Source organism: Bacillus rossius, chromosome 14, assembly GCF_032445375.1.
Source record: "Bacillus rossius redtenbacheri isolate Brsri chromosome 14, Brsri_v3, whole genome shotgun sequence".
NCBI lineage: Eukaryota > Metazoa > Arthropoda > Insecta > Phasmatodea > Bacillidae > Bacillus > Bacillus rossius.
Window position 1 is genome coordinate 45,789,961 of NC_086341.1, and position 27,870 is coordinate 45,817,830.

At 37.8% G+C, this 27,870-nt stretch overlaps 1 protein-coding gene across 2 annotated transcripts; it reads right to left on the bottom strand.

Annotated features, from left to right (window-relative positions):
- Positions 1-1,838: 1,838 nt before the first annotated feature.
- On the bottom strand, positions 1,839-27,870 carry LOC134538851 (endo-polygalacturonase-like). 2 transcript variants are annotated; one of them, XM_063380402.1, is made up of 2 exons: positions 7,358-7,386; positions 1,839-3,581 (listed from the first exon to the last, which is right to left on the bottom strand). In XM_063380402.1, exon 2 carries the CDS (start codon positions 3,576-3,578, stop codon positions 2,349-2,351), a length of 1,230 nt encoding a protein of 409 aa, XP_063236472.1. In that variant the 5' UTR covers positions 3,579-3,581; positions 7,358-7,386; the 3' UTR covers positions 1,839-2,348. The 2 variants fall into 2 exon arrangements, with proteins under 2 accessions (XP_063236472.1, XP_063236471.1); XM_063380401.1 differs by lacking the exon at positions 7,358-7,386 and adding an exon at positions 27,622-27,870 and having other exon boundaries at positions 1,845-3,581.

The following is a 27,870-nucleotide window of genomic DNA, read 5'->3' on the forward strand; positions in this document are numbered from 1 at the left end:
CAGTTCCTTAAGTCCATTGTATGTTATCAACATTCGAGAAAAAATTGAATGTTTTGCCTAAAATACGTACAAATTAATTTATTTTTATGCCGAATGCACAAGTCACAACATTTTATTCACTTTCACTAATGTCTCTCTACCTGCATGTATATGCTTCCCTAAATGTATACATGCTTGCCAACAGTTTAAAGTGCCTTAGAAAAAAAATATTTGTAAAATTTTTAGATCTCAGTATACAGTATTTGGCAGGAGAAATTTCGTGAAAATGGAATGGAAGTCGATGAACGGAAATGTGTCACAAAGATGGAGGATCCACATATAGCAAAATAAACCCATATATAGTCACTTTCGTATAGGTGACATACCAAACTTTATGACAGTGAAACTAACTTGTAATATATTTGTTAAACTAAAATAGTCGTAGTAAAAAGTAATCCCATGTCATAAAATACGTAAGTAAACTGGCATTACACTGCTTAACTTCAATAATATTGTCGTGGTGTGAATTTTCCAGGGTTTTTGTAATAACATTTGGGGACTTTACTGATGTGACTTTTGGCGGGCTGCTCTGTTCACTCGTGGTGCAAGTGGCGAAACTAATTGGGGCACAAGGTGCTACTGGCTTGCAGATTGCACAATTTTTTTTTTGTTGTTGTTTGTTTGTCTGGCCGCGCGCTGGCGCAGTCTCTGGCCGCGGTTACTGGGGGCGCGCTGTCGTAACAGTGTGAGGCGGGAGACTGGGGCAGGCGCCAGAAGTGATGACAACTCTGAAGGGCTCAGGGAGCATCCAACTTTCTGGTCAGATGAGTGGGGTAGGGGGACGAAGGTGGTACATATGCTCAGATGGGTAGCCTCAGCCCCTGTGTATAGCCAAAAGCTCTAATGCCCTTCCCGGTTGCGTATGCGGCGTGATCCGCATCCACGCCCATGTGGGCCCCAGGGGGGGAAGGGCCTCGGCTAAGAGCACTGGGTCAAAAAAGAAAAAGGGGGGAAACCCCTGTGTCAGGTACTCATGTCGTAACAGGCCCCGCGGTGTGGCCGCACGTCTGGGTGTAGGGGGTGGCATGCTCAGCTGTCCTGGTTAGTTGTTCGTCAATTTGGTCTCAATAACCAAGTATTGTTTTGGTAGACGCACCAGCAAAAAAGACATTTGGAAATGTTCTCCCTTCCCCCACCACATCCCGGCCAATCACCCCCTCCCCTTCAACGGCATGCCACATAGGGGCCTATAGACCAGAGCATCTTCCTTTCCCACCTGTTCTTAAGGAGGGTGATTAACCTGGAACTGGGGACGAGGAAAGTATCGTCAAATTGTCCAAGCATCGTGGAGAGATTTAAGCACAAGTTAGAGAAAGGTCGGGGCTCACTCAGGGGGAGGCTATGCCCCCCTGTGGCAACGAGTCGGTGGTGTTCGGGATGTGATCGGTTGAGGCTCATTCTGGCATAGGCTTCGCCTCTCGTCAGAGGTAACGAGTACCCTAGTTAGATATGTAACTAACGTGTTATGCTTGCAGGTCGTGATGCTGCCCGTCTGAGTATCTAAGTGGTAGAGTTCGAGATAGACCATGTGGAGTTAATTCAAGTTTCAAGTGCAGGAGAGGCCATAATGAAAGAATTAAAGCGTTAGAGTCGGAAATGTACTGGAAAGGGGGAGGGGGGTGGAAAGTATGTGGTTGGGGGGTGGCAGGAATGTAAGGGAGGAGGGGAAGGGAAAATTTTCAAAAATATTTTCTGATGGTGCTAACCTCAGGATGGGGTAGAACCAGAACTACCTATTCTCTGGTTCAATAAGTTAAATTACAATGTATAATCACATAGAGAACAATACCACACAAAAAATGTGTTCAACGTATTTATTTTGGTAAAAAATTTACAATCTTTTCTTCAAAATTACAAAACTATAACATTATAAACTATAACTGTACTATAACAAATATATAAACTATACAAATTCAAAATTGTTCTAGTTCCATAAATAAATAGATATAAACATGTATTAAGGATTATTTATGCCTTACAAAATTACGAAAAAAAATTCTTTATTGTATAAATATTTATTTTTTAAAATAGGTTTACTTGTATGTGCGAAATAAATGTCTTATTTTGTGAATATAAACAAGAATTATAAGACAACACTAAGTCATCCAAGTATAGTAAAGTTTAAAAAAAATCTTTTCATATCATTCTTTATTAAAAGATTTCTTATATAAATACATATCATTTAAGATAGGGTATAGAAAACTTAATCCTCAGCACATAGAAGAACATATATGTTTGTAAGTAATGCATCCACTACCTTTACATAAATACAGTTACATACTTGAAAAAATACTTTTTTGAAAAGTAAATTAATTATTGCCAGCCCATCCACAATGCCCTGAAGCGTCAACTAAAATTTTTCCAGTTATATTGACGTAATTGGCATGCCATCTCGAACCTTCAGCAATGTGTACATCGTTCATCGTGACCATGATTGGGTTCGACGCACTGAGACCATGGAATTTATAAATACCCTTGGTGACCATTCTCACATGGTTGAAGGTTATGTTACGGTATTCTGCCTCACGGGCACCAACATAGCCGAAGTACGTCATGTCCAAATCAATAGGCTTCACTGCTTCATAAACACAAATGTTGTCGTAGGTGATGCGGGTCACCAATCCGCCATCAGTACGGTCGGTCTTTATGTGAATTCCGTTTTTTGTTTTACTACAAGTGAGGCCGGATACCAACACGTCACTTACTCCTTTGTGCGTTCCGCTGCCTATACACATGCCGTTTCCAGAGCCGAAGTAGTTGTTCAGTACGGAGATGTGTCTAGCAGGCGCATGTTCGGCTGCGATGGCTATGTTGTCATCGCCGACACTTATGTTGCAATGGGCGATCGTCACGTTCTGCGAGCCAGTCGGGTCGATGGCATCTGTGTTTCCGATGCTCGCAGGGGCCTTAATCGTGACGCCCCACACCGTGAAGCCGTTTGTGTCGGAGGTGAAAACGTGGAATGAAGGGGAGTTCTTCAGCGTGATCTGGTACAGAGTTATATCTTCAGAGCTTTTAATTTTTAACATTATAGGATTATTATGATGTTTTGTCGAACTTGAATGCATTATCAGATCGTACCACGTGTGGTTTTTGCCCGTCAATATCTGGTCGCCCTGACCATCTATTGTGCCTTTACCGTAGATCCCACTCCCTTTAGCTCCAGAAATCTCGATGAAAGGCCAGCATCCACCACCAACACTGTTCAGAGTCCCACAAGTACTAGGACCATATAATCTCGGATTAGGTATGGCCTTCAAGGTCACGTTGTTGTCCACGAGAAGGCTCACGCCAGACGGTATCTTGAAGTTTCCGGCATTGAATATGCCCGAGGAAAGTGCCACGGCCTTCCCCTGGGTGCAGTTGTTGAGGGCGCTCTGGATGGCTTCAGTGTCGTCTCCACCGCTTGCCTTCAGAGAGATGCAGGTCTCCGGGGTCTTGGGCTCTGTCACGTTCCGCAGATCCTGAGTCAGTCCCCCGTGGACCAGGGCCAGGATCACGGAGATGACGAAGAAATCAAACGAACGTCTGTGTTGCATGACCTGAAATATACAAAATAATTTACCATGGGCGTCTCTGGAACATAAAGTTAGGGGGGGATATAAAAGAAAATTTATATTTAAATGCTAGTACCTCCATCGTGTTAAGTATAAAATGTATGTTTATTTTCCAACTATGCTTTGTATATAATTTTTATTTGACACCTGATCTAATACTATATGTCATCACTGTAAATACACGTATTTTGTAAACATGAAAGTAGTATAAATAAAACTACTGGATGTACTTAAAATATTGGGGGCGGGGGAGACATATTCCCCACATCACCCCTACCAGAGACACCCATGTAATTTACCATCGTTTTTATTTGCTGTATAGTGTATTATTGAAAATCATTTCCTCTAAACTAGTTTGTAGTGCGTGCATATTTGTGAATTCACTTTAAAGGTGATTTGAAATTCAAAAATCAAACTAGTAAAAAAATAGGCCTATAGCAAAATTGATTTTTTTTCTGGGAAATGGTGGTAAAGAGTAGGATTTTTATTGGTTCGAAATATCACTTAATTCACTAATGCATAAGTAGTAGTTATATGTTATCTATTCTACGCGACTCCAGACTGACCACACCGTATCTCCGGCATCAAGACGTTACTCCGTTCCTTAAAGATGTAATCAGCTAGGCAAGGGATATGATTCCCACAACTTAAGCGATTAGCATTTAGTCAGTCTGTGTACCTCGTAAGAGTAGTCATGTTTTGTTAATCAATTTAATTATTTTTAAATCATGGAAACGTCCGCGACAACCGCGGGTTCGCGAGCTCCGCACCCGGCCTGATCCTGGAAGCCATCTCCCTGTTTGGTGAGTTTTGACAACCTTTACTCCCCGACCATCATCGTGGTTAGAAGGCATTTGTTGCCTATTTTGCCAACTGTCTGTGAACCAGTCCTGAACATGTGTGTGTTTCGGATCTGTTCACAGATAGGGTCTAAGGACCAGATGAGGTTCAAGGGCCGGATGAGATTCCAAAGACCAGATGAAGTTCCAAGGCCAGATGACTAGGGCCTTCTGACGTCCAGTTAGCAGTCCCACTTCACCCAGCAATCGTCACACCGCCAGCCCTTCAGTTTTTTAAATTTTCGGAATAGTATTGAATCACGATGTTGAAAAGATCTGAACACCATACATTTTTTTAAGGACTTTATTCCCTCTATGGTGTGCTTATTGTGGAAGGAACTTAACCTGTTTATTGCTGCGAATTTTATTTAAATTCTGTTAATGATCAATGAAATCGTCTAACAAGGGCGGCCATTCTTTTACTAATGTAATTTTAAATCAATGTCAATGATATATCATTATATACATGTCAATAAATTTATCTAATTTTATATTATTATGAAAGTATTCAAATGTTAAATAAAAATAGAGGTATTTATACCTGAACGAAATCATTATTTTGCCTTTTGAAACTAAAAAACCCACTAGTTACCCCAGTCATCAAGAGAGAGTGAAGTGTAACAAAATAACATAACTAGGTTTTACTCTGTTATGACTGAGGAGTTTAACAGCACTTATTTGAGAAAATATTTTGACGGGCGGTTGAATTCATGTTGTGAACCACATGGCTGGATGTGTGGCGTTGACGGAGGGAAGAGTGACGGACGGAAGAGTGACGGAGGGAAGAGTGACGGAGGGAAGAGTGAAGGAGGGAAGAGTGACGGAGGGAAGAGTGGCGGACGAAAGAGTTACAGATGGAAGAGTGGCGGACGAAAGAGTGACGGACAGCGACGGGCTATTGTAATTTCTCCTTCACAAGGAATGATCTATCTATCCCCTGATTCGTTTTGTTCAGAATACAAGGGCAAGATGCCTGGGGCGACAAGCGATAGAGGTAGCATGAAAAAGTCCAAATATACGAGGGCTGTTTTTTTTTTCAACCTCCGAAAGGCTATATAAAAAAAGGAAATTTACGTAACATAGTAATTCTACCACCAAAAGTACAGTAGGGTCTTACTTATTTTACTACATAAAAGCCAAAACTATCGAGGCATTTGTCATATCGTAACACAAGCTTATCTATGCATGTTTCGAAGAAGTTAGCCGCCAGTGAATAGAGATAACAGGACAAGTGCCTTGATCTCCCGCTCCCTCACGACACCGCTGTGAGGCGGTTGGACTAATCGCGCAGCGCACTGGCTCCCGCGTCAAGAATTATCGCAAGAATATGAATAATGAGGCACAATACTCCGCACAATTAGTCCACCCGCCTTACAGCGGTGTCGTGAGGGAGCGGGAGATCAAGGCACTTGTCCTGTTATCTCTATTCACTGGCGGCTAACTTCTTCGAAACATGCATAGATAAGCTTGTGTTACAATATGACAAATGCCTCGATAGTTTTGGCTTTTATGTATTAAAATAAGTAAGACCCTACTGTACTTTTGGTGGTAGAATTACTATGTTACGTAAATTTCCTTTTTTTATATAGCCTTTCGGAGGTTGAAAAAAAAAACAGCCCTCGTATAAAGTGACTTCATTTTATCACGTGAGGGCAATGTTTCGATGAAAGGTCGTAATATCACACATTGTTTAAATTAAGGAAATAATTTTTCCACATGTGTTCAAAGAAACATCAATCCACACAATCCACAAAAAATAAACACAATCACACAGTCTATACACACATAATCCACACTCAATCCACACCCAAACCAAACTCAAACCACACTCAATCCACACATAATCCACACATAATGTACACACAATCCACAAATAATCCACAAATATCCACAAAATCTTTCATTTTGTTTATGTTCTTGGTTCTAACCTCAGTTTGTCTTAAAGACATAATCATTTATATTTATTTTCGTTGACTCAGATATTTTAAAAACACATTTAATCGTTTCATCGTCGTGGATTCAATGGTTAAAGTTATAATACTTTTAAAAAAATACATAGAAAATATTAATAATTTTTTCTTGCATCGAATTTAAATAATTATTCACTCCATCCCAGATCTTACATCATTTAGGACCTAACCCGCAAGTAATATATAGTTGATGTATTTGCTAAGCATTATCGTGTTTGCGTATTCGTTTTAAAAACCTGCATGGAAGCAAATATGTGAAATGTTTGCATATATATATATATTTCGCACTTCTAAACGATACCTTATCATATGTAATTATAATTAACAGTTATCCCTGTATATATATTTAAATATGTTAGTTCTTCTAAAGAAGACAAGATATTTATGCTGAATCATTCAAATAGAATTAAGGATAATCATAGTGGCAGTGTTAAGTGTAGCATATTACTTTAATATCTGGTTCTTGTTTAAAAAAATTAGGTCATTATATATTTATTACAATTAGTGTGAATACTTGTTTAACATGCATATTAAGCTCAATTACAAATACAAATGAAAGAGAGTGAAAATACAATATTATGGAATACAAGTACTAATATACTTACTGCTTGCGTACATAAAAAGGAATGAGATTGTGCTATCGCCCTTACTTAAAAAGATATTGTAAAACCTATACTTGCCTCAATGTGGAATAAATGTTACTTACTTTAGCCTTACGTAGCCAACGATCCAAAAGTGTAAAACATAATTTCATTGGAAAATAATATTGGCATATACTTCATACTTTGTGAAATGGGTGTTTTTTAATACTTGCAAAATATTTTTAGACAAGTTACTTTTCCATTGTAAAGATGATTAAAGAAAACGGAAATACTGCCATTCATAATACTCCAATGACTTACAGTACATTTGCTGACTTTTATGTGCATATGTATTGAAAAAATATACTTACGATTGCAGTGTGTCTTAGACGTCCAACAAACCATTAAACTGTCGAAAGATAGTAGCCATTTTATATAGGTATAGTGCATTACATAACTGCTTCACTTAAGATTTCTTTTTCGATACGTAAGGCTAAGTGTTTTAGCTCTCAAATAAAAAGATAAGCATTCAAGTTGACAGCAGATAACAATGAATTGTTTTGAAATAGCATTGTTTTAAAATATATATATGAACAAGACAAAAAAAAGGTATTCAATTAAATTGCATAATCATATATGTTTTTTTTAACGTCAATAATTTGTTTTTGTTTGTTGCCTTATTTCTTCGAGTCCATAATCCTACGACGTAATTATGCACCTCTAGTCGCTGCAATGAAACTCAATATTTTTGGAAGAATATTATTATCTATCAATTAAATATATAGCGAAAAACATGTCAAATGGTTCTACCTTAGTTCATTAAGTCGTTATTTAATTTTATTCGTAAAGAAATAAAAGAGAAAATCTATTCAAACAAAAACTTGAAACATCAATACTGGAGACTCTCTAACTTTGTGACCCATGAGAAACGAGATATAAAATTCTGGTTAAAAATGTAAGCAAAAAAGTAGAAATATTTATGTTAAAAGATATTTACAGATAACATATTAACTGATGTAAGCTCTTTCTGAAAATACTTTTGGAACAACAAATTGTAACGCCCCTCGTGCCCAAAAATTATATTATTTTTAATTAATTAAAAACACCTTGGAAACTGCTGGGCAAAATATTAAGAAAATTAAAATTAATTACCAGAGGGGGCACGAGGCGGTGAACAAAACAAAAGTTACACTCCCTGCACACTAGTAACTTGGGAGTTCGTGGATCGTTAAAATGAAGAAGGTATTGATAGATAAATAAATACACGACATCGGTAGCTTGGTCTATAGGTTTTCCTGGTTTATTATTAAGGGATTTTGTTTTCGCATTATTTTAATATGACAATAAAAATATTAGTAATTAACAAAGTTGAGGGGGCCCCCCTACATTATTTAAAACAATACATATTACACCTTAACAAACAAATGATTACATTGACATCGTACGGCCGAAGGCCACCCCAAAGCCCGACCTGCACCCGCCAGTACTCGGCTCCGCTAACGGAAAGCACCCCTAGCCATGGCCCACCTGAGTCAAGTGAGCGGACCGCAGCCCAAGGTAGAGAATAGCGAACCATTTTAATTACGCATGCAACGCACTCCCGTGCCTACAAAATTCCCCACACAATAATAAAGTAATCAAAAACAAACAAAAGCTCCTAATTAATAGAGTGCGACGTAGGAGTGCCCGGGTCACTCACGTGTATTTTTCTACTAAAACAGCTGTGAGTGCAACCCTTGCGGCCTTCAGCCTAAATCCAATAGTGAAATATGTGACGTAACTCAAACCGCCCCAAATTAGCATTATCATTCGCCACTGGAATAGTTACCAAGAAACAGACAGTCTCCAGCTTGACTCTAATATGCAAACTTATTTTAGACAAACTTATTAAATGTCAATTCAAAAACATAGATATTAAATTAATCATTATGTTTTATTATGTGAATTTAGAGCTACTTAAATTTAGTTAATTATATAGATTTTTACGAATAACGGAACTTTAGAAACTCTGGCGCGACAGGGAGCTCACCCCTCCCCTCGTGCCAGGGCCAGACGCCAGTACAGCGCGACTCGCGGACCGGGACGGACGCACGTCCCACGGGGAGCCAGCATTTCTTTGTTTCACCGAACGTCCATCTGGTAATTATAGTCACAACCAAAACCTTTTTTTAAATACTCCCCATGTGCGCCCGGTACTTTTCCGGTGTCGGGCCTAACCCAGCCGCGTCAATTTAACACGCCCCACACAAAGCATTACGTGGGGCCGTGCAGTATACGGTACGGACCGTCTCCCGCCACCCCAGAACTTTAGTTAATCCCCCAGTGCACATGCACAGGCTACATCCAAGCTTAAAAGTGTTTTTAATTTAGTAGCGAGCCGCGGTCCACACAGGTGGGCCCGCGTGTCGCAAGTTACCGATTACGAGATTAGCCGATGCTAATCGAACGCTCTCCCTCAACTGCGACTGGCGTGAGGACTTAATAAGTAAACACACATAGAGGCACGCAGGTGTCCCTCTCAGATAATGTGTGCAGTGTAATCGTGTATGTAAAAGCACATCAGAGTGCCGTTTTGTCAAGTGTAATTGTAATAATAGTGTAATCAAAACTTCTACGTGTTCCGACGCCTCATTGGCAGTCATGTACCGCCGAGTAGACCTCGCGCCCAATATAATGAACCAGTGTAAATCGTGAACAATAAAACGTCCACCCCACACCTCCCGTGCGCGACGTGCGACCCGTAGAACAACCAGAACAGTGTATGTAAATTAACCTAAACAACCCAACCTAATCAGGAAACAAATTCCATCACCGCCGACGGTTCTAGCGGACCACGCTGGGGCAACGAACCCACGACCATCACACGGTTAGACACCGAGCTAGCCTGGCGCCCTCCCGGAACAGAAATCTCTAAGAAAGCCAGCCACCCCGCTAGGACCTGCGCCCGGCCTCGAACACGAGACCGCGGCGGACGGCAACATTAACAAAATTTCAAGTATAGCACCTAAATTTGATTCTCCCAACGATTACATATATATGAGTTTCCTTGATTTACATGTTCCTGAGGATTACGTTCTTAAAGCACTGCTCGCTGGTATCTTGTTAATGAATTTAGTTCTTTCTATGGAAGTGGAATATATATATAGCTTATATCACCCGGGTCATCCCAGGATGACGTCGGACCGAGAGGAAAACACTTCTAAAGGGGGAAATCAGCTGGAGGTCCCGAAGATCATGCGGGGAGCAATTTCTCTCCCCGGAAACTTTGACCCTGTCTGAAACACAAGCCAAATTCAAAAAGGAATTAGACCTGCGTCCAGACAGTCATACACAGTCGGCGCGAAAAGCCAACAAATGGGAATTTGGGGAGGAAAAAAAACGGATTACTCACCAAACAGGGTGTGGAAACAGGGCTCGCGAGGTGTCTCGCGCCGACATCAGCATGGCGCGTACCGAGAATTAGCGGATGCGCGAAGGAAATCAGATTTAAAGAATTAAATAGAAATAAAAATATTTAACTACGCATGACTTTTTCAAAAAAACTACATCTGCCTGGCTACTGTACAAATGGGATCGCATCCCTTAAGCAACTGACTACATCTTTTATGCAACCGAAAATCGCCGTTCCTGCGAAAAGCCTCTTAGCACAGAGGACGCCGAGAAGACGTGGTCAGCAGCCGAGGTCAGAGTACTGAGTCCCGCTATGGCGGACAAGGCTTCTAATTAAAACGGGAGCTAAAGCCCTAGGGAGGAGGGGTAAGGTTCGGTTCTAAGCTGAAAACATGCGGAGGTGCCCGAGGTGGGCGTGACAACAACACGACCTGCGCGCTCTCCACCGGCGGTAACTGGAAGCTACAAAGAATCGACTTCTACAGGCCGCGAGAAGAAAGCATAGTGCCTTATGGCACCGCGGCGCTGCTCTCTAGCGGCGTAAATGGGAACTAACTGAGGCGGTGAGCTGACTTGCCACCAGGTGTCACGAGGGTGAGCTCTGCACGCTGGCGACCAGGCACACAGTTACTTTTTTCGCCGCTAGATGTCGTGGAGGTCTCTGTCGAACCCGGGGGAACGTCCTTGAATTAGGCCCTCGTCTTGGCTAAGTTCCCGTCAGGTCACTGCTCCTGGCTTGATTTCTCAGAACTAAATGGGAGGGGGGGAGGGGAGGAAGGGGGGTCAGAAAACGCCACTCCGCTGGGAACACAGGTCCACTGGAGCCCCATTCGTGAGGAGACTTGCTATTCTCAGAAGGCCTCTCAGAAGTAGCAGCTTGCAGTCCAGAAGCTGCTCTAAGCAATTTTGGTCATGAAGAGAAATAATATTACCAACTTGGGACATAACCGCAGGTGAGAGAAAATCAACCGGGCTGCCCACGTCCACATTAGACAGCAAAATATCAGATTGGCCCCCTGAGAAAGGGGCTTCGGTCCACTGGCACAAAGTTTAAACACATGGCGTACACCAGCCTAACAAAAAGTAAATCACCCCCTTAACAACCTGATAAATTAAAAAATAAGAATTCCCAAAAAAATTTTAAAATTATAGAAAAATTAAAAAAGGTTACGAAATGCCTAATTTCCGGCACATACTCCCCCGCTTGAATGCGGAGCATATAGGGAAAATAAAAAAAACACATTTACACTCCTCAGTAAAACTTGTACCAGGTTCGCCTGTATCCTACTACTTATATTCTAACACCTTTGAGACGCGTCCGCCTCTTAGGCACAACATATCGATAAACCTTAAACAAAACTTATTACTAAATGCTTATTAACTAAGTGGCCACTTAAAACTAATACAACGTAAAGCTAGCATTCTTATTTCTAGTAACATGGATTTTTAAGACCTCGAGGATTTCTGGCATGCCTAATATTAGAGAGTCCCCTGTGTTAGGGGAAAGAAATTAAACACATCTACTTTAAGTCAGCCTGTGTTTTCTTTAGATGGGAGATGTGCGCTCTGGTCACGAATTCTCCTGAACTGGGGTCAGCTAGGCTAACCGTAACTGGCGTTAAAAATCGCTGTATTTGAAAAGGACCTCTCCAGCGGTACGCCAGCTTGGCGGAAAACTTATCCACTGCCTTGCTGAGTGGGTGTGCCTTACAAAGCACAAAATCGCCTACCCTGTAAGGGTTAGGAGATCGGTTTTCGTTGTATTTCCTTTTTCTGCTCTCATGAGCCAGATTGAGATTTTTACGAGCTCTTCTCCAAATCTCCCTGATGTCTCTCGGATCATCGGGAAAAAGGTCATTCAAAGACCAAAGATTTGAAAGAGGGTTATTAGGTCGGTAAGTGAACATGAGTTCGAAAGGAGTACTTTTGTGTACTTCATGATGTGCATAATTAAAGGCCATTTGCAGCCACACCAAATTCGAATCCCATTTATCTTGCTCCTGCGCATGGTAAGCTATTAGAGCAGACCGGAGATTGCCTAATTTCCGGCACAAAATGTATGTTAACATAAATATAGGTAAATCCTGTGACGCGTATTCTTGATGTAAGTGACAAGTCCTTTTAAAACAAAGGCTTGCCTCTTATTCTTTGTTATAACTCGATAGATACTAATTAGCACGTCCAGGTACCAAAGCACCAATTGAAAGACTTTGATGGAAGTAGCTTCTCCAAAGAGAAACCCAAAAAAATGTGCAGTAGGTAAGGTTTTACAATTAATTAGAAATACATCTAAAATGACCCTTATTGGAACAGATACATTACATTAAGTTTTAAGCATCACACGAAATACACTGGGAGATTACACCAAAACTCACAAAAAAAAGAGGATGCAAAAACGTTTCTATGCAAATTCATATATATTTGTGTGATTACATTTTTATGTATAAAATACATCTTATAAAAAAAATTAGATACAAATGTTAAACAAGTCAAAAAATATTACATCACAATGAAACTATTGCTCGAAGAAAAACTCGACACAATTTAAATGTTAGAAAAAAAAGTCTGTGCAAACTGTTGTCGAATTAACAGGGGACCACGAAATTTCTTATAAAATCAATAACGTATATATATACTACTTTGATAATTATTTCTAATATCCTGCATTAACTAAGCTCACACAGCACATATAAATTCGGTGGTTTATGTGTTGCGTGGTTTGCAATAAATTATTGTTGGTGCCCAAAAATAACTTGCATCAAACCATTAATACTCAAAATAAGAAAAAAAATTGTATAGTTTTCTATTAAGGTTTTTTTAACCTCTTGTTAAAAATACACATGTATGTTTGACTTGATTTTTTATAAATTTTTAAAAAAAGTCCTTTAATTGGAACAGCCAAGTTTTTAATAAATGTAAGTGATTATTCAAGTAGTTAATATTTTAAGTAAAGCAATGATTAGTTAAGCAATAAGTTAGTTAGAAGTTCAAGTTCAGCTCCTCAAGACAGCCTGAGTTTATTTTATTATTATTATTATTATTATTAAAGGCGTGGGTAAAGATCTGGAAGTAAGATAGAAGCAAGGCCAGGCACGGAAGGCCCGGTTCATCGGAATTTTGCTACAGAAGAGGCTGTGCGACCTCTGAATAAATTTGTTGTATCTAGAAACCCAAAAATGCCATCTTTTCTTTTTAAGTATACACATACCTATTTGGGTGTAAGTTTATTTTAACCGGTTTCCCATAGAGCTTTAGAAAGTAAATATCCTTTAGAGTTCAATTACGAATCTTTGAAAGAAGCGATAGATAGTCACGGTTAGCAACCACTTATAAATCTAGGAACACAAAATCGAAGAGTACCACCATGCTATTCGAGAATAAGCATCTTGATAGTCCCGTGGTTAAGCTACAGCTGATAAAACTTCAGTACCGTGTAAACAGATATCCTCCGCCCTCTGGTGGAGCGATTATAATATACTTGAATGTATAATGAGCTAACATTTTTAATATTAATTGCAATATTTTTTTTTCAAAAACATTTGAAACTAAAATTAAGTATTTCAATCACTACTACTTAGATATAAACATTGAATATTGTCAGATTATGCTTTTTATTAAATAAAACTAAACATGTTTGTATTTTTTAATTCTCATTCCAAATATTACTATACAAAATAAAATGTTACAGACACGTTAAATATTTTTTTTATTACATTACAAAGTAGAATCTTAATACATTTTTGTTTTATATCTGGCAACAGATCTCACCGAAGCGGCAGAGTTATTGTAAGAAATCGTATCTTTGAATGAGAGAGTAAATTCCCATTAAAATGAACACTGCAAACTAAAGATTAGATGTGCTATTGCCATCATTTGTAAGGTACGCAGAGATTTGAGTGCAATAGTTAAAGTAATCGTGCATTGGACACAGCAGACCTCGTGACACTTGGAGCCTGTTCCTTCACTAGACTTCAGTTCATCAGCTGATAACTTACTGACAAGTGAAGAGAAACACTATTAATATAGTTTAAAAAACTACAGAAACATGCTTTTAAAGATTATCAAACTAAAAAGTTAAAAATAATTTTAAAATTTAATTTATGACAATAGTACATAAGCAATACTAGTATAAATGAGAAAAAAGCTTGAGGCGCTTTGTGCCATATTTTTTGTATATTTAGCGCCCCATGCTTTTTTCTCATTTATACTAGTATTGCTTATGTACTATTGTCATAAATTAAATTTTAAAATTATTTTTAACTTTTTAGTTTGATAATCTTTAAAAGCATGTTTCTTTAATTTTTTAAACTATATTAATTTTTAACTTTTTAGTTTGATATTCTTTAAAAGCATGTTTTTTTAGTTTTTTAAACTATATTTATGTATAATTATCATAGGGAAATGAGTTACCGACACTACCTATTACCATCTGAGATAACTATTTGGAGTTGCAACGTCACAAAGAAATGGTAAAGTCTCTCCGAATCATTTACAGTTAGATGTATGGATATAATCTTAGAATTTACCGGGAAAAAAAAAAAAAAAAACATTTTTTTTCGGCGTGGCCGGGAGTAGAACCCACGATCGCAGAATCCGAAAGCTGACGTCACAGAAGTCGCGCGCCTTAGACCGCTCGGCTAACGAACGTGATGAAATTGGTGGGACATTTTACAGTGATGAGCCACTCACTCTTAGTCGAAAGAGTTACAGACGGACAGACAAACATACAGGTGAAGCTAATATAAAGCATGTAAAAATGATGCTCATGCCACACTCTGCCTGGATAACAAAATATCGTGGTTATCTTTAAAAGATTTGTGCAATGGGAGTGCATGACTTGATGTAAGTTTTTGGACATACGCCATTGCTAAGAACTTTTTCTGTTGAAGAAAAACTAATAAATAAAATAAATAAATAAAAATAAAATAAAAATACTCAAAAAAAGATACAAAAAACACACAAAATTAAGCAAACAATTGCTGTTGTCAACAAGGATATGAACACCACAAAATATTCCGAAACAGGAATATGGTCAGCAAACAAAGAAAAAACAAAGAAAAATGTACTAAGAGAACGAAAAAATCCCCACAAATGATGACAACACAAAAATATTTTTGTGTTGTCATCATTTGTGGGGATTTTTTCGTTCTCTTAGTACATTTTTCTTTGTTTTTTCTTTGTTTGCTGACCATATTCCTGTTTCGGAATATTTTGTGGTGTTCATATCCTTGTTGACAACAGCAATTGTTTGCTTAATTTTGTGTGTTTTTTGTATCTTTTTTTGAGTATTTTTATTTTTATTTTTATTTATTTATTTTATTTATTAGTTTTTCTTCAACAGAAAAAGTTCTTAGCAATGGCGTATGTCCAAAAACTTACATCAAGTCAAAATATCGTGGACCCAGACGTGAAGTGCTGCACCAATTTACTATTAGGACTTTTACCTAAGAAATCACTGATATGATTAACTAAGATAATGAAACACTTATAATTTCATTAAGTTTCAAACAAAGCCCCAGTGTTGTGAAATATCTATCTTCATTTACCTCACAATTTTATCTCAAAGACAAATACGTATTAAGTTATCGCTAATCACTTGTTATGTTTTCAAAAAATCAAGTAGATTCGTTTGTTTAATGTACCACCTGTATAAGTGCGAGGAAGATAAAGAAAGTGAGATTCCAAGACATTGTATAGCCAAAGAATTCCACTACCCCTCTCTCAACCAGACGAACCGGTCCAAGACCATAGTCCAGCCAAAGCATCCCACCAAAGCACTCTCAACAAGACAATTTGGTCCAAGATCATAGTCTACCTAAGGCATCCCAACACCACTCCCACACCACACGAACCGGTCCAAGACCATAGTCTAACCAAGTCATTCCACCACTCCTCCCTTAACCAGAAGAATTGGTCCAAGACCATAGTCTAACCAAGTCATTCCACACTCCTCCATCAACCAGACGAACTGGTTCAAGACCATAATCTAACCAAGTCATTCCACCACTCCTCCATCAACCAGACGAACTGGTTCAAGACCATAATCTAACCAAGTCATTCCACCATCCTCCATCAACCAGACGAACTGGTTCAAGACCATAATCTAACCAAGTCATTCCACCACTCCTCCATCAACCAGACGAACCGGTTCAAGACCATAATCTAACCAAGTCATTCCACCACTCCTCCATCAACCAGACGAACCGGTTCAAGACCATAATCTAACCAAGTCATTCCACCACTCCTCCATCAACCAGACGAACTGGTTCAAGACCATAATCTAACCAAGTCATTCCACCACTCCTCCATCAACCAGACGAACTGGTTCAAGACCATAATCTAACCAAGTCATTCCACCACTCCTCCATCAACCAGACGAACTGGTTCAAGACCATAGTCTGACCAAGTCATTCCACCACTCCTCCCTTAACCAGAAGAATTGGTCCAAGACCATAGTCTTACCAAGTCATTCCACACTCCTCCATCAACCAGACGAACTGGTTCAAGACCATAGTCTAACCAAGTCATTCCACTACTCCTCCATCAACCAGACGAACCGGTTCAAGACCATAGTCTAACCAAGTAATTCCACCACTCCTCCATCAACCAGACGAACCGGTTAAAGATCATAGTCTAACCAAGTCATTCCACCACTCCTCCATCAACCAGACGAACTGGTTCAAGACCATAATCTAACCAAGTCATTCCACCACTCCTCCATCAACCAGACGAACTGGTTCAAGACCATAGTCTAACCAAGTCATTCCACCACTCCTCCATCAACCAGACGAACCGGTTCAAGATCATAGTCTAACCAAGTCATTCCACCACTCCTCCATCAACCAGACGAACCGGTTCAAGACCATAGTCCAACCAAGTCATTCCACCACCCCTCCATCAACCAGACGAACCGGTTCAAGACCATAATCTAACCAAGTCATTCCACCATCCTCCATCAACCAGACGAACTGGTTCAAGACCATAGTCTAACCAAGTCATTCCACCATCCTCCATCAACCAGACGAACCGGTTCAAGACCATAATCTAACCAAGTCATTCCACCATCCTCCATCAACCAGACGAACTGGTTCAAGACCATAGTCTAACCAAGTCATTCCACCACTCCCCCATCAACCAGACGAATAGGTTCAAGACCATAGTCTAACCAAGTCATTCCACCACTCCTCCATCAACCAGACGAAATGGTCTATGGGGATGAGAGACAATGAGGCAGGTGCCATTGTTGTAGCATCCAACTAGTTTGTCTTCATTTATTATGTTTTATATTAACATCGTGGTGGTCCTTCGACCATTTACAGACACGTGATGCTACGCAGGTACCAACCTGCGCTCTCGGGAGTGCGCACCTGCTTTTAATTCCCAGGTGGGCACCGACCTGCATTTTGCGAGTATGGAAAATACATATTTACCTATGTATTTACGTGAGGGGACACTTGTATTTAGGTTATGAGTCAGGTTCAGACCTGCACTCTGTGGTCATAGGTTAAATAGTTACGAATTTTAAAATTAAAAATATATTGGTGCAAGACAAACCTATATGCTTTTACAGATGTTATCGAATCGGAAATCACTAAAATGTGTGCGAGGCTGATAAAAAATTACCAATTCTATCATGTAGGCCTACTTTCTTAAACAAACAAGTTATTTATTACACACATATACAACTGGTGGAGTTCTTAGTTACAGTACTTGGCACAATATTACATATGTACACACAAGTATGTGCGTGTTACAAACACACGTTAAAAAAATTATTATTTTAAAATAAAACTTAGGTACATCACAGATTTTGGAGTCCTTGGCTAGATTTCCAATGGATGTAGGGCTACTTGTAAATAAAAACTACAAATCATCCTTCCACCCCAACCCCACTTCCTATACCAAGACAGCTCATGCAATTGTGACATAGTGTCAGCCATTTTGACCACCACCTTGAATTCTCTTTTCTTCTGCTAGTGTGCTACCACAATATACCTTCATTTTTCACCCATTAGAGTTCACTAGTGTCAATAAACATATCCTCAGATGACATAGTGACACACCATCCTGTCGTCCAACACACGCACCAACACACTGACTCACAGATACACAGAGAGACAATACCACAGCAGACTGTGCAGTAGAAACCGAACATGAAGCACAGTATAAATGTATGGAGACATGATGCGAAATCAGCCCCCCATAGAGTCCTTGGTGGTTGTCCCATCGCTGCCACCCAGGACTTTGACGACGATAGTACACCCTTCATCGAGTCTTTGAAGAGGAGGGAGGGCCGCAAGGGGCGATAGCCCTTCCCGGGCCAAAATTGTATTTTTTGTAAGTCATATTTATTTTAACCTAAATGCTTTTTTTTATTTGTTAAACTCTTCTTTCATCAAAAGTTGTTTTAAATAACAGTATTTGTGATCATAAATTTATAAATATTCAAAGCCTATTCAAGACAAATTTAGACTTTTTTCACACTGAAACACTAAAAATATCCGGGTGAACAAGCGACTGTGAACGTCACATTCCCAATTGCAAGTATAAAAAAATGTATTTGGATTTGGAGCAGTACTCGCATTTGCACTAATATAAATCTGTTTGAGTTACTCTTTCTTTAATTGTGATCATGAATCAATACTCTACAATACTTACAGTTGACACTATTAAAATTTATAACTAGGGCATTCTTTTATGGACATGTATTATTCAATAATTTAACTGTTACCAATGACATTCATAATTTGTTTACGCAAGAGTTACGACCAGCCAGCAGTTAACATAACGTGGCACACTTGAACACACAAAGTGACTAGGCACATGCTGTCAGGTTTATCACATGCACATTAAATATTTCTGTGGCCGATTTTAAGCTTTACTATGCTGGTTATTAACAGCTTAAGTATATATTAATATTTCTTTTGGCAAATTATTTTATAAGGACTTTTATGAAAATGATTAAAAATAATTAAATATGAATTGGCTTTAAAAACTGAGAACACGGAATACTTGAATATGAAAGAAAACTTAATGTTGTCATGCTTGCACGTAATTTTTGACGTGACGTCTAATAAATCGATGAAAGCCGGCTGCACGCATGAAAAAGGATGACTCATTGTCCCGTTACGCTCATTGTACGCTTGCGCCGCATCTATCTCTCTTCCACTCGATTGGAACAACCATCGATTTGACTTTTTCGAGGCACATTAAACTTGAAACACTCCCATTCGTTTCCTACTTTTCCTATCATCGTCCTATCCTTAACAGAATAACACAGATTGGAAGAAGTTAAATAGCAAACATGTATAAACGTTATAGTTAAAATAATATCTTCGTTAAAGTAATAAACATATTTGAATTAATGAGTGCAAATAAAAGTAAATTTATCAATTAAATTGTAGATTTCATTTCACTCTTTGTATCCATGCAAAATAGTGATAATTCAATAAAAATTATTCAATTTTATTTATAAAAGTATGAAATCATTTCATTAATGTTTTGTCATGACGTTGTCACGTTAAACTATCGTCCGTAAACCGACTTTACAGACAACCAATTTTTGACGTGAAAACGTCTAATAAATCGATGAACGCCGGATGCACGCACGAAAAAGTGTCCCGTTACGCTGTCGGCGAGTGCAGTAATAATAGTTTATGTTACAATCGACTAAAAATTATGGTGATTCATATAATTAATGACAGATATTTGATTATAGTTTATTTATATGAAAACTTGTTCATAATTGTATTTAAACTTTATAGCTAAACGCCAGTTTTTTAAATTAATTATAAGACATCTACACGTGAACTGTTTCGTCGACTGTTTATAAAGTGAAGTGAAAAGTTAATGTGGTTTTCATTGCTTATTACAACAATTTCGGCAATAAAGGTTAATTATTCTTGCATTTTAAAAATCTGATTACTAGTATAATTTCAAGTATTTATTCTTTTATTATTAAAATAAAAACGATTCAATATTATTCATAAAAGTATGCAATCATTTCATCAATGTTTTATTATGACGTCATGTTAAACTATCGTCCGTAAACCGACTTTACCGACAACCAATTTTTAAATAATAATATTATTTCCAATAAATAAAACATTTACTCAAAAATAAGTTATTTATTGTGAAGTAGACCTACGCATCCTGGTAATTAATAAATTTAAAAGCAACTATAACAGAATATATTTGACACAAAATGTAAGCACACTGGGCAATATAAGTGGCGAACGCAAGTGAGGTGTTAGGCCCGTTCCACAATGACACGGAAACGGAGACGGAACACGGAAACGAAGACGGATTTCACGGAACAGAGCTTCTACAATAGCACGCAAACGGAGACGGACCCGTACGGACCTGCTCAGCAGTGCTGAGGTCTTCCGTTTACGTTACTCCGTTAGACCAATAGGAGCACGTTATTTATTCACTGCAGTTGTCAAGCTACAGTTGCGCGTTCATGTTAATTAATATATTAGTTTTGACTAGGGTTGCCAACCGTCCCGTATTGTACGGGATTTCCCGTATTCGGTGACTAAAAGAATTATCCCGTACGTAGGCAGGACGGGACGTGATATTTCCCGTATCTTGTTTAAAGTTCAATTCACACTCCTGCATAAAATTGAAAAATTATTTTCCCGCCTGCGCCGCACCACCTGTTATATGTATTGCGACAATGAAAGGCTTCACTGGCCACCAAATAGTTCATGTTGACGCCGACAGGTGGCATCAGTATAATCTAAGTGGGGTGGGGGAAGAGCTAAGTGGCTTTAGCAACCTCCCCTTCCCAAACTTTTTTCCTGATCACATTTTGCATTGGAGAGAGTTGAAGTTAGTTTACCAATGTTCAATCACATATGAGTTGTCTGGAATTTTTATACTCTTTATGTATTAAATTCATAACTCAAAAAAATTATTAGGCCAATACAAAAAAATTTAATATTTCAACCAGGTACATAATTTATTTTCAGGTACAAAAACTGCTAAAATAGCACCAATTTGCATCTATAAATGCAAACTTTTCCGGGGGGAGGAGCCCCGGACCACCCACTCTATTAGGTGGGGTTCAGTGTCCTTTATGGTCAGGGTGAAATAGTTGGTAACCCTAGTTTTGACTAATGTTGGTTTCCGTATTCCTCGACTACTTTTTTTTATGCGTGAACAACAAACAAGATTTGTTTTGAAATTTGAATTGTGCACGTGGGTTTCATCAGGACGAATTTTGAACTTTTAATTTTCATACTGCCCGTGACGACAAGGGCAACGCGCCCATCTAGCTCAACATTTGTATATTTCCCTGCCTGATCGTTAGACCCTTCTTCCACTGCGAGTCCAAGGGCAACAAATGTGACATACAATACGCGCGAAGATTGTGTGTTGCCGATAACCGGTTCCTCTCTCAAACTGCTTTCCGAAGGTGTAGCGCAGACATTCTGGGCTAGTTGAACAGAATAATACGTATTTTTTCTAGTGCAATGTCGCAGAAAAAAAATTGGCTATTCTCAAAAGAAAATACAAGTCTACATGTAAGACCATGTATCAGAAGATCGTCAAGAAAGAAAATCTCTCGTGCTTGGTGGAAGAAAAGGAAGTAACAGCTAGTCCAGTAAGTAAAAATCTTACAGGATTGAATTTAAAAACATGCATTTTGTATTAATTGTCATATCTAATTTAAGCAAGGGTATGAAGAGAGTGAATGAGTGAATAAGTTATTTTGATATACACGATTCAAGGCCCTAATAGAATGCAGCATGCATCAGACAGCTCGGACTGCCAACAAATTATGCTAAACAGCTGTACGTATCTGAAACAACTCATGGCTAGCTTAGGTTCTTACTTCTTGTTTACAATAAGAGTGACTTATGAGTGTATAGTGTTTTATTTAATAAATAATGAGGGGATGAAATGATTACATAAAAATGCTCTGCCGTCCGTTTACATGATGTAAAGGTTAACTAAAGCAATAGAAAAGTATCCAATTAGAAATATAAATATATATATATATTCTTAAAGTGTAAAAACAGTTGAAAGTGAAGTTCATTGTAAGATCTTGATAGTAAGTGTTACAGTTCTTCCCGAAATAGTTTTTTTTTTAAGAGAAACATTTTGCTTGTTATTTTTAAAGGTTTTTTTGCAATGGGCGGTAAGTTACTAATAAAATAACTATTTTTTACATCGCCATTGCAGTGTATACGCACTGTCTTGAGTTTCTTCAATGCATTTCGGTAGGAAGTACTTGAATAATTTGCATCAGTATTTTAAAAGCTCCCGTTCATGGCCTAAACATGGACAGTAATATGAATTTTAATTCGATAACGTAACTATGTCCACAAAATGTCTGCATCATGAGCCAGTGTGTTGAAATCATGGAGGAGAATACAGACATATAGTGTATATGTACATATATTTTAACAATACAAATACCCAACCATTATACGCTTCATTCACAAAATTTAACAAAACAATCTTCGTATGAAATATAATATGAAAGTTATATTTTACTTTCAGGAGCAATGCTAATGACTTGGCTGCAGCTACACTCTCGCCCATGCCAGGCCAAAATAATACAGGCTCGTGTTGTAATGAAAGCTGTATTGTGGGTGATATATCAAGAAAAATTTATTTCAGGTAACCACAATATTGAGCACTACAAGAAATATTTAGGGGCAGCCATTAAGTATTTTATTGACATCCACACTACCAATGGGGTGTGTGCTATATTATGAAAGTGTCTTTACTAAACTTTTGAAGCCAATATGCAATTATTTCTAAAAATAATTACATCACAAAAATATTTTGGCAGGGTCAACTATGTTTCAAACATATTATCAGTGTAAAAAATATAACGGAGTTAATAAGGGAAATTTTTTTAAAATTACATGCACAATTTTTTTTTGTTCTAGGAATGTACACAAAAAAAATTCGTGTACCAGCAACAACGAGCAAGACAAAGAAGGAAACATCAATGGTTGCACAATATCAAGATACAAATGAAAGCGAAAAAAAATACTTTATACTGCAGATGAGCACTATGGTTTGGTACGGGCAACGCAAGATCAACCAGAGATTACGATTACAGCATCAGAGCTTGAGGAAAAGAAAAGAAGTTTCGTTGCTAGTCTCGTGCGGACCGAAGAAGAGCGAAATGAGCTACAGAGAACGACTTTGTTGCAATACAGATGTCACTTGTGGAATACAGAGAGGAGGAAGTTACTAACTGCTTCCCATTTCGGCAGGGTTTGTAAAATGAGGGCTACAACATCTTGTAGAAACTTAGTTCATTCCATATTATATGGAAACTTCAGCACGAAAGGTACACAGTATGGTATTGCCAACGAACCTGTAGCAAAGTGTAAAATGGTCGAAGATCATGGAATAGTGGCAACAGAGTTTGGCTTATTCATAGATTCTGAATATCCTTTTCTTGGTGCAACTCCAGGTACATTTAAAATATGCAATTATATAGTTTTTAAATTTTGATAATGTAATTTCGATTTTACAATTAACTCATACAGAAGTCATGTAAAATTCTGTTGCAGATGGTTTCGTGCGTGAAGATGCCATTATGGAAATTAAGTGCCCTCTTTCAGCAGATAAGTACCAAAGTCCGAAAGAAGCTATCGATAATGGACAGATTATCATATTCAGCTATACATGTGTTCCTTTTAGCTCTTTAGTATTGCTAAATACAATGACTACTTATTGAAAATGAACTTTTAGATTCATTTTGTGCAATATTTGTGGCATAAAACATATCATGTACTGATTTCAGATAAGTCACTGCGCAATAATTAACGGAAAACCGCTACTGAGACGTGATTTAAACTATTTTTTATCGAGTGCAAGGGCAGATGCACATAACGGGAAGAAAATATTGTTTCTTTGTGCTTTACACTTCCCACTGGATGACATGAAATTATCGAAAAAGACGCTTTCTGGTGTGAAAAATGGAAGCATATTTGTGTAGGTATTTTTCTTATTATTTTACATACAATTATTGAGCAGAGCAGTAAAATGAGTAGTTCATACAGCGGTGCTAAATGAAGTCTACATTTATATGCATCTACGGTTCTTCTTTTTTGTAACACATCTTTAACAGTAAGGTTTTTATACCACTGATATCCATTTACAACATATACATTGCATTACTGGTGGTTTTTTCGTAAGCTATTTTGGTACACACACAAACATTTACGACTCAAATATGTCTTCTTATCAATAGCTTAACATATACAGAGAACTTACAGTGTTAAAATAAAAATATAATTAAAGTTTATGTTACACACATACAACATACCTAAGCGAATTTATAATTATGTTTGTTTCAGATTCGACAAGGAATGTCTGCTGCAGGAAATAGTAAACCCTCAGTTTTCAAACCCTCAGTTTTGCCAAGATGAATATTAAGGATCCCTTATATATAATAACAGCCCAACAAGAAGCCCAGAGGACCAAATAAGAGAGACTTGTGAGGAGTTGTAAATGTATATAGAGTAAACCACAGCTTAATACTTGTATTTTGCACCACTTTAATGTAATTAATATAATTTCAAAAATAAATTTATTTTTCAAAACATACAAAACGTTTAAAAAAATTTCTTGTGCATCCCAATATTTAAAATCGAGCATAAAAATTAAAAAAAATCAAAGTGAAAGCAGTATTCCAGATTCATACAAATTCGCTGATATTGGGAATGTTGAGGTTGTGTTCCAATCAACTATTTTGCTTACGAAAATTAACTCTCAAGTGATATGTAAAAATTGATGTTTTCAATTGCGAAAGTAACAGTTTAAAGGGACGGAAGTGTGTTTTTATTTCTGAAATTTAAGTTCTCTTGAGTTTAATGATTTTTTCCTGAAAGGCTTTCTTAATAATGTATTGAAGGAGGAATTGAGAGGATAAGCCGTTTTGATTACTTTTATTGTATAACTTATTCGCGATGTTCAATAACAGCAGGAGCCGCGGAGATCAACTGGGAAAGACCCTAGCCTCCCACCACGGTGATCCGGGTTCGAACCCCGGTGGGTTCCATCCCCAGACCTTTGCATGTGGGAATCGTGCCAGATGATGTCGCTAGCCCGCGGGTTTTCTCGCCCTGCATAATAACACGCTTCGATTAAAGTATCCTCAAAACACAATGTTTTAAATATAATCTTGCAATTAAAAATTAAGTAAAGGAAACAAACTATATTTGTGCTACTGTCAACAAACCAAAAGGCCATTGCCGATAATCCGTCTCGGTTTCAGGAAACGTGAGTCGCCACTTTCTTATCGCTCGCATGTCTGCTCCGCATTCACTCAAGGTGTTGGGGATAGAAGCAACATATCTCCACAAATAGATCTCCTGTTTTCATGGGAGAAAATATTTAAATTATTTAATTTTGATTACTAGTTTTACAGGCTGATTATTATTCAAGTAATGTTCAAGTTGCAAATTACTATAGAACATGGTAAGGTGCGAGTCTAAGACATAGCTTTATGTGGTATTTTTGCTGCATTCGTTCACTGCAATCGAGAAAATAATGTTTAAAATGGCGTTTTTCCATAATTTTTTACTCAGACATTTTGAATATTTTTAAAAATATAAAAAGTCTCAGACAATTATACGACTTTATATTACTTAATTCCAAACTATTTATAGCTTTAACTTCATTCATTCTCCCAAAAAAGATCAACAACGGTACACATGTTTCCCACTATTTAGCCCACCGTACCCAGCAGCCTTAAAGATATACCTGTTATATATGACAAGACGGAGGACTACTTTACCACCGCCACAACGCAAAAAAAAAAAATCGACTAGGTATCTACATTACCAAGTTAACAACCATACATTTCGATTTAACAGGTAGTTCACTTAATACTCGTAGTTTTCAGTTACCTCACGCTCGCTCTTTCTTATTGGCCAAGATTTCTTACGGGTCTGTGTATTGTAGAACGAGAAAAATACGGACGGAACGGAATAGAGGTGTAAAAGTAACGAAAAAATGTGTACCCGTATGTATTCGTTACTATACCTAACAATTAGTACTCGTTACTTTCGTATCGTTACTCGTTACTTCTGATACCGCATGACATGACACTTGCTATGTTATGTAACAGCATCGAATCGAGTCGTATTTCGTACGCGTACAGTATGACGTCGCGTAAATAAAAATAAATCGAATATAAACAATTGAAAATATTTGATAATGAACAGCTTTTGTTAACCAAGAAACAATTAACTCTCATTAGAGCGGCTTTATTATAATATATCTTTTAAGATAAGAACATAAAACGTGAAAATACGCGATTATAAAAAACAAAAACATACATATTTATAATTTGTAAAAAATACTTTCTTACGTTGTTTCTGTTCGAATCTAAAACTTTGTCTATACACACAATACCTTTAATAAACAGTAAAAAACTTGGACGACGAATTTCCAAATTATACTTTTATTAATAAACAAACATCGTTCTTTGTAACGAATAAGCGCGCGCATGCGTGAAACATACGAAAGATGCGAGTAACGAAATGCATTCGTGTGTAACGTTTCGTTACTCGTTACTAGATGCCGCACCCGTTACTCAGTAACGAATACATACGGTTTGCTACAGCTCTAGAACGGAACAATACTCCGTTTTCGTCTGTTCAGTTTCCGTGTCATTGTGGAACAGGGCTCTAATGTCGAACAGTAAGAAGTGGCTGTCGCACTTGCCAAAATGACAATGCACGTAGGGTTACCAGACGTCCGGCAAAAGGAGGACATGTCCTCCTTTTTATGTATTTTTTTGCGTCCGGCCGGATTTTCCTTAATGCTCTAAAATGTCCGGCTTTTTTATAAAGTGAGATAATTCCTGCAGTTACACTCTGAGTAAAGCGCGCGGTGCGCGCTAATACGCTGTCCGCAGTCACCCCACTAGTAAGTAGTTCTATGACAGCTTGACAGGTAGCAGCATATGCTGTATATGCGTAGTTTGTTTGATTCTTTATACTGAAACTGTATTAAATGCCAAAACATTGTAAAATATCGTACTCCATTGTAATTAATTCATGGCTTTTTTTTAAAAAAAAATATTGTCCTCCTTTTTAGTGAAATGTCCTCCTTTTGCGAGGTGAATGTCCTCCTTTTTTGTTATCAGTGTCTGGTAACCCTAAATGCACGCCGAATGAAATAACACGTACCTAAGCTTACCTTTTTTTTATGGCATTAACTGCACACGTAACGTCCAATTTGTTAGGTTTTGTATATGACTTACCAACTGGAACTGGTTTATAAGTTCGTGACATGGTGATTCTCTTCACGCCGACTAAATACGAAAATTACACTGATCCAATTGAAAATTGTCTTTCAGAAAAAGCAATAATAATTACATTACACTTTCATGATACTTGAGGCACAAAATAAAAATATTTACTCACTTCTGCTGATAAAACATATGATTGGCTAAACAAAAGTTTTTTAGGTCATGTTTTTTCGCTCCAAAACAGTTGATCTTACAGGTGAA

Coding starts and splice junctions, on each gene's coding strand:
- LOC134538851 (XM_063380402.1), bottom strand. CDS start 3,578: ATGCAACACAGACGTTCGTTTGATTTCTTCGTCATCTCCGTGATCCTG.